General features: G+C 50.9%; 6 protein-coding genes across 6 annotated transcripts; 5 read left to right on the forward strand and 1 right to left on the reverse strand.

The window, feature by feature from the left end:
• Positions 1–77: 77 nt before the first annotated feature.
• On the forward strand, positions 78–1,735 carry EJ05DRAFT_472312 (uncharacterized protein). Its single transcript, XM_033743159.1, has 5 exons — positions 78–239; positions 316–553; positions 635–754; positions 854–1,232; positions 1,280–1,735. The coding sequence occupies exons 2-5, from the start codon at positions 534–536 to the stop codon at positions 1,346–1,348; spliced, it is 588 nt and encodes a 195-aa protein (XP_033605854.1). The 5' UTR covers positions 78–239; positions 316–533; the 3' UTR covers positions 1,349–1,735.
• Positions 1,703–5,540, forward strand: EJ05DRAFT_37784 (uncharacterized protein). Its single transcript, XM_033741204.1, has 2 exons — positions 1,703–3,612; positions 3,748–5,540. The coding sequence occupies exons 1-2, from the start codon at positions 2,056–2,058 to the stop codon at positions 5,107–5,109; spliced, it is 2,919 nt and encodes a 972-aa protein (XP_033605855.1). The 5' UTR covers positions 1,703–2,055; the 3' UTR covers positions 5,110–5,540.
• A 536-nt stretch (positions 5,541–6,076) lies between these two features.
• On the forward strand, positions 6,077–8,183 carry EJ05DRAFT_496237 (kinase-like protein; the record flags this gene model as incomplete). Its single annotated transcript, XM_033746357.1, has 2 exons — positions 6,077–7,535; positions 7,585–8,183. The coding sequence occupies 2 exons, from the start codon at positions 6,077–6,079 to the stop codon at positions 8,181–8,183; spliced, it is 2,058 nt and encodes a 685-aa protein (XP_033605856.1).
• Positions 8,184–8,714: 531 nt separating this feature from the next.
• Positions 8,715–10,133, reverse strand: EJ05DRAFT_507007 (uncharacterized protein). The gene has a single exon (XM_033747874.1). The coding sequence runs from the start codon at positions 9,969–9,971 to the stop codon at positions 9,084–9,086; it is 888 nt and encodes a 295-aa protein (XP_033605857.1). The 5' UTR covers positions 9,972–10,133; the 3' UTR covers positions 8,715–9,083.
• Positions 10,134–10,545: 412 nt separating this feature from the next.
• Positions 10,546–11,655, forward strand: EJ05DRAFT_482213 (uncharacterized protein; the record flags this gene model as incomplete). Its single annotated transcript, XM_033745146.1, has 2 exons — positions 10,546–11,391; positions 11,440–11,655. 2 exons carry the CDS (start codon positions 10,546–10,548, stop codon positions 11,653–11,655), a joined length of 1,062 nt encoding a protein of 353 aa, XP_033605858.1.
• Positions 11,656–12,266: 611 nt separating this feature from the next.
• EJ05DRAFT_482214 (uncharacterized protein) lies at positions 12,267–12,939 on the forward strand (the record flags this gene model as incomplete). Its single annotated transcript, XM_033745147.1, has 3 exons — positions 12,267–12,413; positions 12,516–12,585; positions 12,830–12,939. The coding sequence occupies 3 exons, from the start codon at positions 12,267–12,269 to the stop codon at positions 12,937–12,939; spliced, it is 327 nt and encodes a 108-aa protein (XP_033605859.1).
• Positions 12,940–13,414: the final 475 nt, after the last annotated feature.

Genomic DNA, 13,414 nt, shown 5'->3' on the forward strand with positions numbered 1-13,414 from the left:
CGATTCTTTCGCCCAGCATCCCCAGCATCTCTCGTCGTGATCATCCTGCGCGATTCCGGCTCTATTATTCTTTACATCTTTGTCTTTATCCAGCTCTTTCGTTCTGTTCGCTGTAGTGCGTACCCATCGCCCCGCAATTACCACCTCTTCTCCAAGGTATAGAGAACAGATCCAACCACCCTTCTCGAGTTTGGGGATCGACCAAATCACGTAGCACGCGCTCTGAGTGCTCATTGCCGGTACGATATCCGCTGACATGATTCACACCGCGCTTCATTGTTGAGAGTTCAGGGTCTAATTCTATGTGGCTAGCAGTTTCTCCTTCGCTTCTGCCGTTCGTTTGGATACCCTACGTCTCAACACAAACTTCCACCATTGCCTAGCAACTCTGATAATCCCACTCAACTCCTTGTGATACGACCATAGTCCATTCCTGAGCGCGTGCCTCAAATCCGCTTCCTCTGTCTCCGACGAACTACTCCTCTTGAAAATACCCTCGAGTTCTTCATTCACAACCGCTCATAAAGGCCATAATGGTCGTCGCAACGATCAAGTAGGTGCTCCTGGATATGCTGGCTACACTGCATCTGTTACTAGCACGCAAAGATGGTAAAGCTGACAAGTGAGCTTGCAGATGTGTTGTGGTCGGCGACGGTGCTGTTGGGAAGACCTGCTTGTTGATCAGCTATACCACAAACAAGTTCCCATCAGAATATGTGCCTACTGTGTTTGACAACTATGCAGTTACTGTAATGTAAGTACTTCGGCCGATCCCTTTCGGGATGCTGGCTAGACCTGGCAGAAGCTATACTTGACAGAAAGACTCTGGCGCTGATACTATCGTGACCTACAGGATCGGGGATGAGCCGTACACTCTTGGATTATTTGATACTGCAGGTCAAGAAGATTACGATCGTCTCCGCCCCTTGTCATATCCGCAAACGGATGTCTTTCTTGTGTGTTTCTCCGTCACCTCACCGGCATCATTCGAGAACGTTCGGGAGAAGTGGTTTCCGGAGGTCCACCATCATTGCCCTGGTGTCCCTTGTCTCATTGTCGGAACCCAAGTAGACCTGAGAGAAGATCCCAGCGTAAAGGAGAAGCTCATGAAGCAACGCATGAGCCCGGTCAGGCGCGAAGATGGTGAAAAGATGGCGAAAGAACTGGGTGCTGTCAAATATGTAGAGTGCTCTGCACTTACGCAATACAAGCTGAAGGACGTTTTTGACGAGGTATGCATAACAGACATTCATATCATGCATTTACTAATTGATAATAGGCAATTGTTGCCGCTTTGGAGCCCCCACCAAAAAAGCAGAAGAAGGATAAGAAATGTATCGTGCTGTAAGTGGTTTGGTGGATGTTTAGAATCTTGGCTTTCGCTCGACGTAGCGTTCATTTCGAGCCTTTATATGCATTTCGTTGAGCTTTTCCAGGTTGGCGTGAACTCTCAGGGGGGCACGATTACCATAAGGCGCTTGTGGGTAGCGAATTTCTCTATATCGTATTTTGACTCACGGGTATTGATCGTTCCAACCCAACCAGCTATATCCATTCAGACTGTGTCTACTCAGAAGTCTACTAAACATTATAGCATAAGGGTATATCTATTGAAATGTGGTACGTGACCGATGGCTTTGCTCCACGGCTGTGCGGCAGTTCTGCCCAAAGCAGGTAGTGGGTCTTTGAGATTTCAACACAGGTCACATTGTTTAACAATGTAATTCATACAAGCTTGATTCACGTCTTTTCTAGTTACCCAGCAACATATTCTGTTTGTTTATCTGCAATCGCGTCTTCTTCCGTCAATCTCGAGGTCACGTCAATTTTCAGAGCAACCAATCTTTCCTCCATGCTCGCCCTTGGGTTTCTTTACACGAACATCTCATACTTGTCGAGATTCGCGTCCACAAATCCCTAAAACCCTTTCAAATCTCATTCTGGTAGTCAAAGCCGTTTACATGCCGCATCTTCTCGCCTCGTCCGGTCTCAGCTCTATAAATCGATTCTGATCCAAGGCGCCCGTGCTTTCGACGCGGATTCATATCTATTGTCATGTACACGCCTCATGATGACGCTGAAGCCGGCCATGCATCACCTAACGATGAAGGAGACCAATCCGCAATATACCTTCCAGTCATTGAAACCGTTCGACCAGGACAGAATGCATTCGCAATTGAGAAGCGGCACGCCGATGAGCATAGGATGCGCGGTAACGCATTCTTTCAAGAACGTATGTCAGCGTCTCGAGAACAGTTAGATGACATGTGTAATGACACGTCCACGAACGACCCCCCTTCGCACCAACACCGCCGAGACACCAGCGAAACTACCTTCAGCCAACTTATCAATGCTGCTAAAGCTGAAGTCGAAGCTTTGCCGCCTGTGAAAGCCTCAATGGAAGGAAGTCCAGAGCGCACTACGACTAAAGAACGAAGACGCCCAAAGCCGTTGGAGCTCGAAGTCAACAAGTATGGCGTCAATCCCACGGTGCGAGCCTCAATTGAAGCGAAGAATGAAAAGAAGTTGTTCCAGATGATGGGAGAGCCTACAACCCCGACGTTACTGCAGAACAATGATCGATATCTTGTGACTATTGCCAGGCATGATCGTACTAGAGAGAAGCCAACAGTGAAGAAAGACAAGAGCAGGGATAAACCGAAAGATGGTGAGCGTAGCCCAACAGGCAAGAAGCGGTTCTTGGGCATGAATATCAGTGTTCCAAACTTCCGTACTGAAAGAGGTCCGTCCAGTCCGCAACCGGACATGCCCCAGATACCTCAAATGCCTCCCAAGCACATGCCACATATGCCCCCAAAGGCAGCCGCGCTTCTGGGAAATTCCTGCTCGCCGGGAAAGCGATCGACTTTGCCCCAGCATCTCAAGAGCACCAGATCGCAGTCCAACGTATCGATCCCAATTCGTCCCACACACATCTCGGACCCTTTCCGTGATTCGTTGAATGGCCAGGATTCTCAACGATCACGCACTAGATTAGATGTCAGCGAAGGCATCCCACCAACTATAGGTAAACAGAACCCGCATGTCCATGGATGGATCACTACCCCTGACATGCCCATAGCTCGCGGACTCAAATACATCAATGAGACACTACCGCCAACTCCTCCAGCGAAGGACACACCGATGCTAAAGAAGCCACAACCAGCCGCAGTAGAAAACTGCCCTCCAAACGCATCAGTCCAAGAAGAACTCAATGGAGGTGATGAAGTAGGCCAAGAGCCCAAACATGACCCAAACGACCGGGAGTCTGTCTTGGTGGGCAAAGGGCAGGTGAGCTCGGGTCAGCCCCAGTTCAATATCTATTCGAGTAGTGACTACAATGCTATGATGGCCAAGATGTCGCAAATCTACTCTGCGCCGACCTACAGCGGCTTCGGACAGCTATCCACTGATAAAACATCACCGGAACCAGTCTTCTTGCAAGGACGATGGAGCGAAGGACAGGCAGGCGCGCACCAGCAAAAGTTCTTAGAGTACCATCATACGGAAGTCGGTGGAGAATCATCATCTCCGAAGTTGCCGCCAACGTTCTATACACCTTCACTTTATTCCTTGGCCTTTCCTACCCCGAAAGTTCGCCCGTCTCAAAATGTAAGCATTGCTCTTTCCTCGATATGTTTCACAGTCTCGAACAGTGAACACCGCCTGTGTTGAAATCCATTGTTCTGTCTTGCCACCTATTCACCTCCCACTCTTGGTTCTACGCTGACTCTCGACTTCACTTAGGCTGACAGTAAGATCTTCTTCGTCAAGCCGCCGACAGGTTCTACCTCTCTTGCACCACCGCCCGATCTTTCCTTGACCACCAAACCTAGCGGAGAAACTATCGACGTCTGCTTCCAAGGGTATAGAAACGAAGTTACTCCTGTAGACGACCAGTCGAGCTTTTGGGAAAAGGCAATCTCTGGACTACATATTTCCGATACCCCAAAGGACAATTCCAAAAGCGACCTACCAGCCACTGGCGGCCCTTCACAACACACTACTTCCAGTGGTGTTGGAAGTATTCTTAAGATGCGCGAAGAGGACAAGGTAGACAAGAACGCCTCCAAGGGCATCCACCACACACCGCAGCAGAATGGTGGCAAAGCTCTCAATTCATCTGAGTCCGGCTTGACACCATTCCTCAGTCAACACCAGATCGATAGTCCAATGATGAGGCGCTATAATGCCGAAGGGGTGCCACACACAAGCAGTGCTGCACCTTCGCCTTTGCAGACCCACCCTGCCTCGGCCCACCCTACGTTCCTCAGCCCAATTACCAACGGGATGCTTGCCGATGGTAGCAATATTGTTACTCACTTCGGAGTGACCAACCATCACATGGACGCAATCGCCGATACGACGTATCGTGTCATGGATGCTCACAAGAACGAAGAGATTCAGACAATGAACGAGAATCATGAAGCAACAATGCAAGCGTTAAATAAGCAGTTTGGAACACTCCTCGGGCAAGTTAAGTCGTTGGAGAACTCCAATGGTCGGCTCGTTGGAGATGTTGCGAATGCAACTGTGACAATTAGTAAACTCATGGACACGGTGCAGAAGGATCTCATTCGCCCACTTAATCAGGTTCTGAAGTCGAATGCGAGTCTTGAGTCGGATGTCTCCAGGCTGAACAAGTCTTTCTCAGACGTGGAGTCTAAAGTTGATAAGAGTCTCAAATTGCAGCAGCAGTTGATGCAACAAATGCAGCTACAGCAGCAATTGCCGCATAATGATCAGCACCAGCAGCATCAACAGCACCAACAGCACGATACGCTCACGCCCAATTCAGCAGCCCCAAATGGCGAGAGCAGTATACATGCATCCTCCCATTACTCAGCATATGGAGCATCGAACGGCAACGCATCGGGTATGAACCAGTCAGCCATGTCGTTCCCAGAATGGGGTGGCTACCCATTTAGCATGCCTCTCGCAAACGTCCGCAACATGAAGAACGAAGATCCAGAGAAGTTCAAAAACTATGCGGCGGAGACTGGCAGAATGTACGGTGGCCAACCAGACATGAGACAGCACCCTGGATTGTACGTCTATCCACAGTACGGAGGGGGCTACGGACAATCAGGTGGCAATAGCATGAAGTAGGCATGTCTTGCACGGTTTCAATGGCGATGGCAGAATCATTTAGGAAGGGTTGGCATGCAGCGCTTGAGAGTCAATTGGTTGGACAGCAACTCATACGTGATTCGGCTTATAAGCAAAACTCGTCTGCAAACGGCGTTGGTACAGTTCATTTACCTTTCTTCTCTTCATGTACCTATAATACTTGCCTGTCCTTTTCGCTGGCTGATTGTCACACCTATCACGACGGGTCGCATCCGCATCTGCGAGAATTGCGAAAAGGCAATTTCATGTCTTGCTTGGTGTCTTAGAAGCGAGCGTTGCAATCTGTCGTTGGCATGAGGTATATATTAAACACTGATATTCCTCGTGCACGGATCACTTCGGCTGTCTGAGTTCTAGCTACTGATTAGGACCGTTTGTACACGCTCTCAATCATGTGCTGGGCCGTGTAGAAACAGTCATCACGTAGCAGGTTATCAAATAGGAGTGCAGTAGTGGAGTCCAAATGCTCGTGCCCCCCTCGCCCGTGGGGCGCGGGAAGAAATTGTAATTACTTACTGAGTGGCAGCCAAGAAGCTCGACCATTCTGGCAAACCTTCAGTTACAGCTAGTGCTGCTCGTGGTGATGTATTCGTGTTTGTGATTGCCGAATTGCCATCCAGGTGGGAGGAAGGCCAGCCAGAGCGACTCAGAGGTCAGCGAGTGGTGGGCTGTGGGTGGGTGAGTGAGTGAGTAAGTGAGTTAAGTGCACTCTGAGTCCGAGATAGCGGCGGGTGAACAAGCACCAGCATCCCCCTGCGACGGACAGAACAGTCAGACGTCGAACGCTGTTGGGCATGCCTTTCCGCAGCACTCTGATTCGCTGAAAGACACTCCTGCTGCTGCATTACGGCCCTCGACGTCCACATCCACATCCACGATCCTGTCACTCTGACCTCTTCTCTTTTGCTCTCGCTGGGCTTCTCTTCTTTCTCATCCTTCGCTCACCATGAGCGAGGGCGAGCCCAACAGCCCGCACGACTACTTCAGTTTGCGCATCCCGCATCAACCCACAGAGGCCGCACTGGGTACGACGACTGCAACATCCACTTCCACATCATCGACGCGACCTCGAGCCACGCATGAGGACCCATTCACTCCGACCACCCGTCACGAGCTGGACTTTAGCAGTCCATCGCCAATTGCCTACGATACTCTCCCCGTCATCAGCCACTCGTCACACTCACGATCCCCCTCTGCTACAGGTCTACACCTCCAGACCGACCTGACCAGCCCCGCCGCCATCACTCCTCCAATCCCAAGTCCCTCTCTAGCGCACCACTCTTTCGACAACCACTACTCTACAAGTCTGGATCCCACAAGCGCTGGGAGTTGGAGTGGCATTCGCCGCGCCCTCTCCAACGCTTCAATGGCAAGTTCGCTGTCGCCTGGATCCGCATACTCGTCGCCGGCCTTGAATGCCTTGCTTGACATCACTCCTCTTCCCTCGCCGCTGATGTTGGGCGAATCTCCTGAGAAATATAAACGCGCTCGTCCTGAATCACAAGGGTCTCTCGCCTCCGCTAGCGATTTTCTGTCCACGAATTCGATCGGGCGGTCCGCCAGCAAGAAGAAGTACCATGGTCTTATGCCTGCCGCCGTCGAAGCTGCCAGTGTACAGGCTGGTCGCCAAAGAGACGCAAGTCTGGGCCATACGAGAAATCGCAGCTTGAGCGAATACGTCCCTCCTCAGCTGACAAACAATATGCGGCCTCGAAACGTCACGCTGTCTGGCCATAAGCCGGAGGATACAGAAACTCCGGAGAAGCCACAAATGCACCGCGAGGAATATCTTGCCCACCAAAGAGGTCTGGCACCAACTTCACCCAAAAAAGTCTCCGCCGCAGACCTTCCCACCCCGCCGCCTAGCAATCGAAGTACAACTGAGAGCGAAGAGGAGGAAGCCAAGGACGATGGACCGTTGATTGAATATCTGTCGATCCGGCATGGTCCGTCAAGACGTGTCAAGCTCTACAGACCAGTTCGCCCTCTCGGCCAAGGTACATTCAGCAAAGTAATACTTGCCACGTCCGAAAAGCAGGCTGCGAAGGGCCCTCTCGACGAGGCGACTCTTGATCCCAAACAGCTCGTAGCCATAAAGATCGCACAGAATGGGCCTGCTGGAGGCGCAGATGAGGAGCGCATTGGGCTCAGTCTTAAGCGTGAAATTGAAATGCTGCAGAGCATATCCCACCCGGCACTCATTCACCTCAAAGCATACGATCGGAACGAGTCGCAGACGCTACTAGTCCTGACATATTGTCCTGGTGGCGACCTTTTCGATCTTGCCAGCTCGAACCGCGACATTCTCTCCCCTGCGCTCGTCCAGCGCATTTTCGCCGAGCTCGTTTCCGCAGTGTACTACTTACATACAGAGCTCATCGTGCACCGCGATATCAAGCTTGAAAGTAAGTCTTCCCTCTCTTCATTACAGCAGTTCTCTAACACGCTAATTAGACGTCCTCTGCAACATCACTGCTCCGGAACTCTCCTCTCTTCCCTCTCCAAGGACACATCCCACGCCCCTTATCACCCTCACTGATCTTGGTCTCTCCCGACGCATCCCTCTTCCGCCCGCCTCGCCACTTCTAGAAACCCGGTGTGGCTCTGAAGACTACGCTGCGCCCGAGATCCTGCTCGGCCAGCCTTACGACGGCCGCCAGACAGACGCATGGGCGCTCGGCGTTCTTCTATACTCCCTCATCGAAGGTCGGCTACCTTTTGATCCGCCTCCCGGCAAACAGGGGAGAAGCAGAGGACGCACTGCGCATCGCGTCGCCCGATGCGAATGGGGCTGGTGGCGTTTCGGAGACGAGGACGGGGAGTGGGACGATACGAATACGGCTGGCATTGAATGGCTTGAGGCGAGGAGAGTTGTAGAGGGCCTGTTGAAGAAAGTGTCGAGAGGGCGATTAGGGCTAGATGCCGTCAAGGAGATGCAGTGGGTGAAAGACGGTATCCAGGTCGATGGTGGAATGAGGAGGAGAGAGGAAGACTTACTAAGTATCGATGACACCGTGGATATGGTTGCAAGAGGGGATGGTGGGAGACGGTAGTCGCTAGTGAGGAAAGGAACTGGAAAGCAAAGGGCCTGATGAGCGACGTGAACGGATTGGTGGGGAGGCATTGGTATAATTATTCATATTGGGGTGTGCATTGCAGCAGCATGATTCATGCGCATGGTATAAAAGCGGAGTTTATATGCGATGCGATGCGATGCAAATCATGGATTGGGTGAAGCATTTGGGGGGCACTATATATTATCATCTGGGAAACATGGGGATGGGATTCTGGCGAAGGTTGAACGGGACGGCCCGCCTGTGGACTGGGGCCTGCTGTAGGTAGGTGGGCTGGGCGGCTTGGGCGGCTTTTGGGGAACTGCATGGATACAAATACGGGCGAACCCGCCAGGATCTCGCCAGAACGCGGAAGTTTAAATTTCCCGCCTTCAATCTACCTCATAGGTCTGGTATGGTCTGGTCTGGCTTGGTATGTTCTGTCTGTGCGATTGCAGACACGAGAGACTTGTGTGTAACAGGCACGCGCTATTGTCAGTACTATTCTGGTCGTGTTTTGGATGTATGTTACCGGATTTGTTATTACTACTATTACTATGATTATCATCATGAATACTTACAACACTTTCGTGTCATAAGTTTTGAATTGAGAAATATATCACGTATCTACCCATGTTACTCGTGCTCTTTGGAGTTTAAATCTGTAGACGTCGTAGGGATGATTGGATGTGGTCGTGAATGGTTGATTGAGTTGTGATTGAGACTGTTGGCTTTGTAGCTAATATATTTTGTCACTGACGCGGTCTTCTTGCTCATGACTTCTCCCTTTCCTGATAGCATGTGCAGTTCTATCGGCAATGTCCGATCGTTATGCAGATGGAAGCAAGCGCATGCATAGCGCTGATCCACCGACTTCCCATCTCCCGCAAGTTTGATACTTTATCTCAACTGCCCCAGAGGCACCCCGAAATTCGTGCTCCTCTTCGCCTTTAGCTTGACGCCCTCCATCATCTCCATCACCGGCACCCGCTCGCCCAACGGACTGAGCTCGTCATCTTCCGGCTCTTGAAACTCATCCCGATCCACATTCTCTCGCTCGTTGCTTCCCCTGCGTAGCGCGGCTATCTCGAGTCCAAAATCGTTCGCGGGACCATTGTGCTGCGAGTGCATCTCATTCTCCTCTTCAGTCTTGACACGCACCAGTCTCTCCGTCACCAGGCCTAGGAAGTCAGGGTCTGAGGCAGTGAGCGGGCCCTCGATATGCGGGTCACCGTCGACATGCGGAAGAGGGCCAGGGTCGGACTCATGTGTGATCTCGGCGAGACGGTGCGAGGCGTCGTACGAAGTAGAACGTTCGGCAAGAGGCTGCTTTGGCGCCGCGAGAGGCGTGGCAAAGGCAGATGCGGAGGGCGACAGGCCAACGGGCGCGATGGGTGTGTGACCAGCGTACAGACGGTTCTTGAGCGGCGGAGGGGAGAGATTTGTCGTGGGTGGGGGAGAGCGCGGTGAATCCGTGATGATGAACGGCCCAGAGGTCATACGACGGAGAGGAAGGGGGCGGTCGTAAGGGGCACCGTCGGTGTACTGAGTGCTGGCGAGCTGCTCTGGGGTGTTGAGAGAGGTGCTTTTCATGGCAGATTTGAGAAAGTCACGCTCGTGCAGGAACTTGTCGAGCTTCTTTTGCTCATTGAGGAGCTGTAGCTTCAGCGAGTCGAGTTTGGTGCGCGTGTCTTTAATTTTCGAGTCCAGTTGAGCCAGAGCTTCTTCTGACGTAGGAGCTTCCTTTGGAAGACCATTCTGGATGGACGACATGGTTGCGTGATGCATGGAGATGATGAGACAGTTGGTTTTCCAATGGAATAGTTGTTGCAATCTTCAAGTCCCAGATAGACACTTGCGAGAAAATGTTGATGTGGATAGAAGAAGCTGAAGCTGCAAGGAACGAAGGACGCAATGCGCGAAAACAAACACGTCGCTAAGTAACTGTACTGAGCTGTACAGTGACGTTTACCTCGATTTAAGGAGCAGGAGGGCGGAAGCACAGATCGCCGAGACGCGGGCCCAGACGGGGAAAAAGCCGGGGCACGCGATTCAGGAACCGGCTGCGTCGGTTCCTGCAGCGGCACCCCGAACCGCCCAGTTGACGTAACGCTAGGAATTCACTCCGACACTCGTCCACACTGGGATATCCCTGTTGGTGAGAAGACTTCCGTGATTATTGTGGGACTGGTAGCTTGTTTACATTTGGTAGAGGTACATCTAAGCAAACTTCTTTCCCACGCTTCAACGAACCAATCTATCTCGCGCGCTGGGCGCGCTCTACGGGGTCCCAATACCGAAGCTGGCATGAATGAGTACACCATCTCCACTCTGTACTCAGAAGGGGAATCTTGATATCAAGATGTCTCACGAGAGCTCAATCGTCTCCTCAATCCTCACATCCACAGTCTCCGGCGTTGTCTCAGGTCTGTCGCCCGCAGCCAACCTCCAACATGGCTTCCTCCGCCTCCCTGGAAAGGAGTCAGCCAAGCTAGCATACACATTTTGTAAAAGTCCAAGCAACGACCCCGTAGCAACTCTTATCGTATTCGTCAACGGTCTTATGCTCCCTCGCTCACCATGGGAAGCTGTGATGCATCATTTTTATGGCGAATGCTTAGACGCAGCCGTCCCATGCCCCCCAATGCTATCATATGACCGCTATGGCCAAGGAGATTCGGAGCAAGATCCTAAGGATGCTACATCTGAGAAAGAGGAAGGATATGGACATGATGTAATGGATGCAGTAGACGATCTCCACGGTATTCTGCTACACCTCGGCACGGACAAGTTCGGCCATATCAAGCTGGGCACATCGAAGCTGATACTGGTATGCAACTCGATCGGCTGTGCCATAGCTCGACTATTCGCCCAAAGGTATCCAAGCACTGTCTGTGGTCTACTGTTCTTGGACTCGATCATCGCAAACTCGGATCTTGTGTCGTTCATACCAGATCCGGACGCACCGAACTTCAAAAAGGGGGAACTGCCGGACGGAGTCACCCTTGAGATGCTGCGTGAGACGCGAAAGAAGTTTATGAAGATCTTCCACCCCAGTGTGAAGAATGCAGAGGGTCTGGATCGCAGAAGTCTGCCCAGTCTACTACCTAGTGCGCATGGCCCGAAACTCGTGGGTTTGAAAGGAAATAGGCCGTTCTTAACGGTCGTAGGTCATGACCCTGAGAAATTCGCGGAGGATGGAGAGACTGTAAGTTCGGCGTAGTCATGTGTGTCTGTCTTGGCTGACTTGTCACAGGGTTCTTTGGAAATACCCAGAGCAATCACGACGAATTACCACAATCCTTTCTGGGCGAAGTATAACCAGGACCTCGTACATATCACAGACTCTGCGGCTGCCAAGGGGCCGATCACTGCGGAGCTATGTGGTCATTTCATCCAGCGAGATGACCCAGTACAGGTTGCAAGGCTACTTTTTAGATTGGTGTCGTCTGTTCGAGAGCATGGCTGGTGAGCGAGATGGATTTTGGTCAGATTAAATCTATGGTCTTTAGCTGAAGTGATCTGCATTTTCTTATGATCTATGTTAGTATGTAAACTAGAGTAAAAAGCCATGGTACAAACATCATCTCGTCCCAAGTATCTCTATATATGACCCCGTTCATACATCTGCTACCTTTGTCACCAATCCGTCCAGTTAGCATATGACTCATGAAGCACACTGCCACACCAGTTATATCGGGCTGATTGAAACCAATATCACGGCAATTTCACTGTATGCAATTCCGCATCATGGTCTTTCTACAACCCGAGTCCTCGTCGTCGATTGAGCAGCTGCACCATACGAGCGACGCGACAATACATCTGTCAATGTTTTCTAGATCTTGCATCTCCCTGAATCCTGGTTTATCTAGTACTATAGTACCCTAGTTGTCCAAGGGAAAGTTTATCAGCCTTGTTTTGGCATGACACACATAGCTCCGGTGTCGTCAACTTGATCAGTGGTCAGTGACGAGACATGGATGTCGTAATATTGGACATGTCCAAGTGCAGACTTCACACGATGGGGCCATACTAATACCATGTCAGGCTCAGTAATTCCTGCGGTCTGTTGGGGTAGAAGAAATGCCGCCTACGCCGCCTATGCTGTGCCTCACTGCTGCTGCAACCACGGCCAATCAACGCTGTACTTCAGTAAAATTCCAACTGTTGTTCGCTGAATGCAGAACGATCTCAGGAACCACGATAATTCCAGAACAATCTCCTAGGCCGGTAAGTTGCTCGGTAATTTGCTTGACTTGGTGGACTTGCAATACGTCTTGCCTTGCTGCTGTGATCACCTCAGCATGGAAGATTCGATAACGTATGGACAAGTCTTTTCCACAAGGAATCCTCTATGGTCAGATGACTCAAATATGTGCATTCCTTGCGACAAACCTTGCTGGTAAGGCATGTATGCCTGTGTGATGGATGTCAGCCCTAGGCTGCCATTAATTGTGGGCAAGAAGTGTCGCATCCCTGCCTGCGCATGCATACAACGTGCCATGTCACAGTAAGGCTATACGCAGAGCCTCCACTGCCCGTTTTGTCCATGTCCCTCCAAAATTAAGCTCGTGCATAGGAGATATGATCCTACATTTCGGAAAATTGCCCCCGTTCCAAGGCTGTTTACATATTCTTCGTTGCAGCGTATCAGCATGTCAACCCCGACCCAGACGCTCTGTCACTTGGGATGGAGATCCTTCTCGAGGTCGAGTTGGGGTCTGAGAAACTTAGAGATGTTCTTGCTCCTACGTAGGTGCCTCTTCCATGTAGTCTTCTGTATTCAGGGAGACTATGTTGAGGGGAGCCTTCATCGGGCCTCATGTAGTGCTCTTGGCCAGGCTATTGTATGGACTCTTTTTGAGGAGACAGATATGTAGGTTATGTCGGCCAGATTCGTTCGTCATGTAGGCCCATTATTCTGAGACCAATCATGCGTTAGGCAGATGGCGTTATCTAAGGAAGGTTTCAGCAAGCTGAAGGTGACTGTCTATCATCAGGCCCCTTTTTCTACCGGGAAGACCGTATCAAGGGTTTGGTACAACCATTGTGAAGCCCACCTTGTTACATAAAACCCTTCATATTATCAAAATACTGTGTCTACTAAACTCTCTGAGAATTAGGTGTCACCGTGTAAGTATCATAGCTCTACATATTCAGCAATGCAGGACGCACCACATCATAATGATTGACATTAAGGGAAAAGCAGTAGTTTCAAGACTAAATCTTTC

The sequence above is a fragment of the Pseudovirgaria hyperparasitica genome, assembly GCF_010093815.1.
Source record: "Pseudovirgaria hyperparasitica strain CBS 121739 unplaced genomic scaffold EJ05scaffold_1, whole genome shotgun sequence".
Lineage (NCBI taxonomy): Eukaryota > Fungi > Ascomycota > Dothideomycetes > Acrospermales > Acrospermaceae > Pseudovirgaria > Pseudovirgaria hyperparasitica.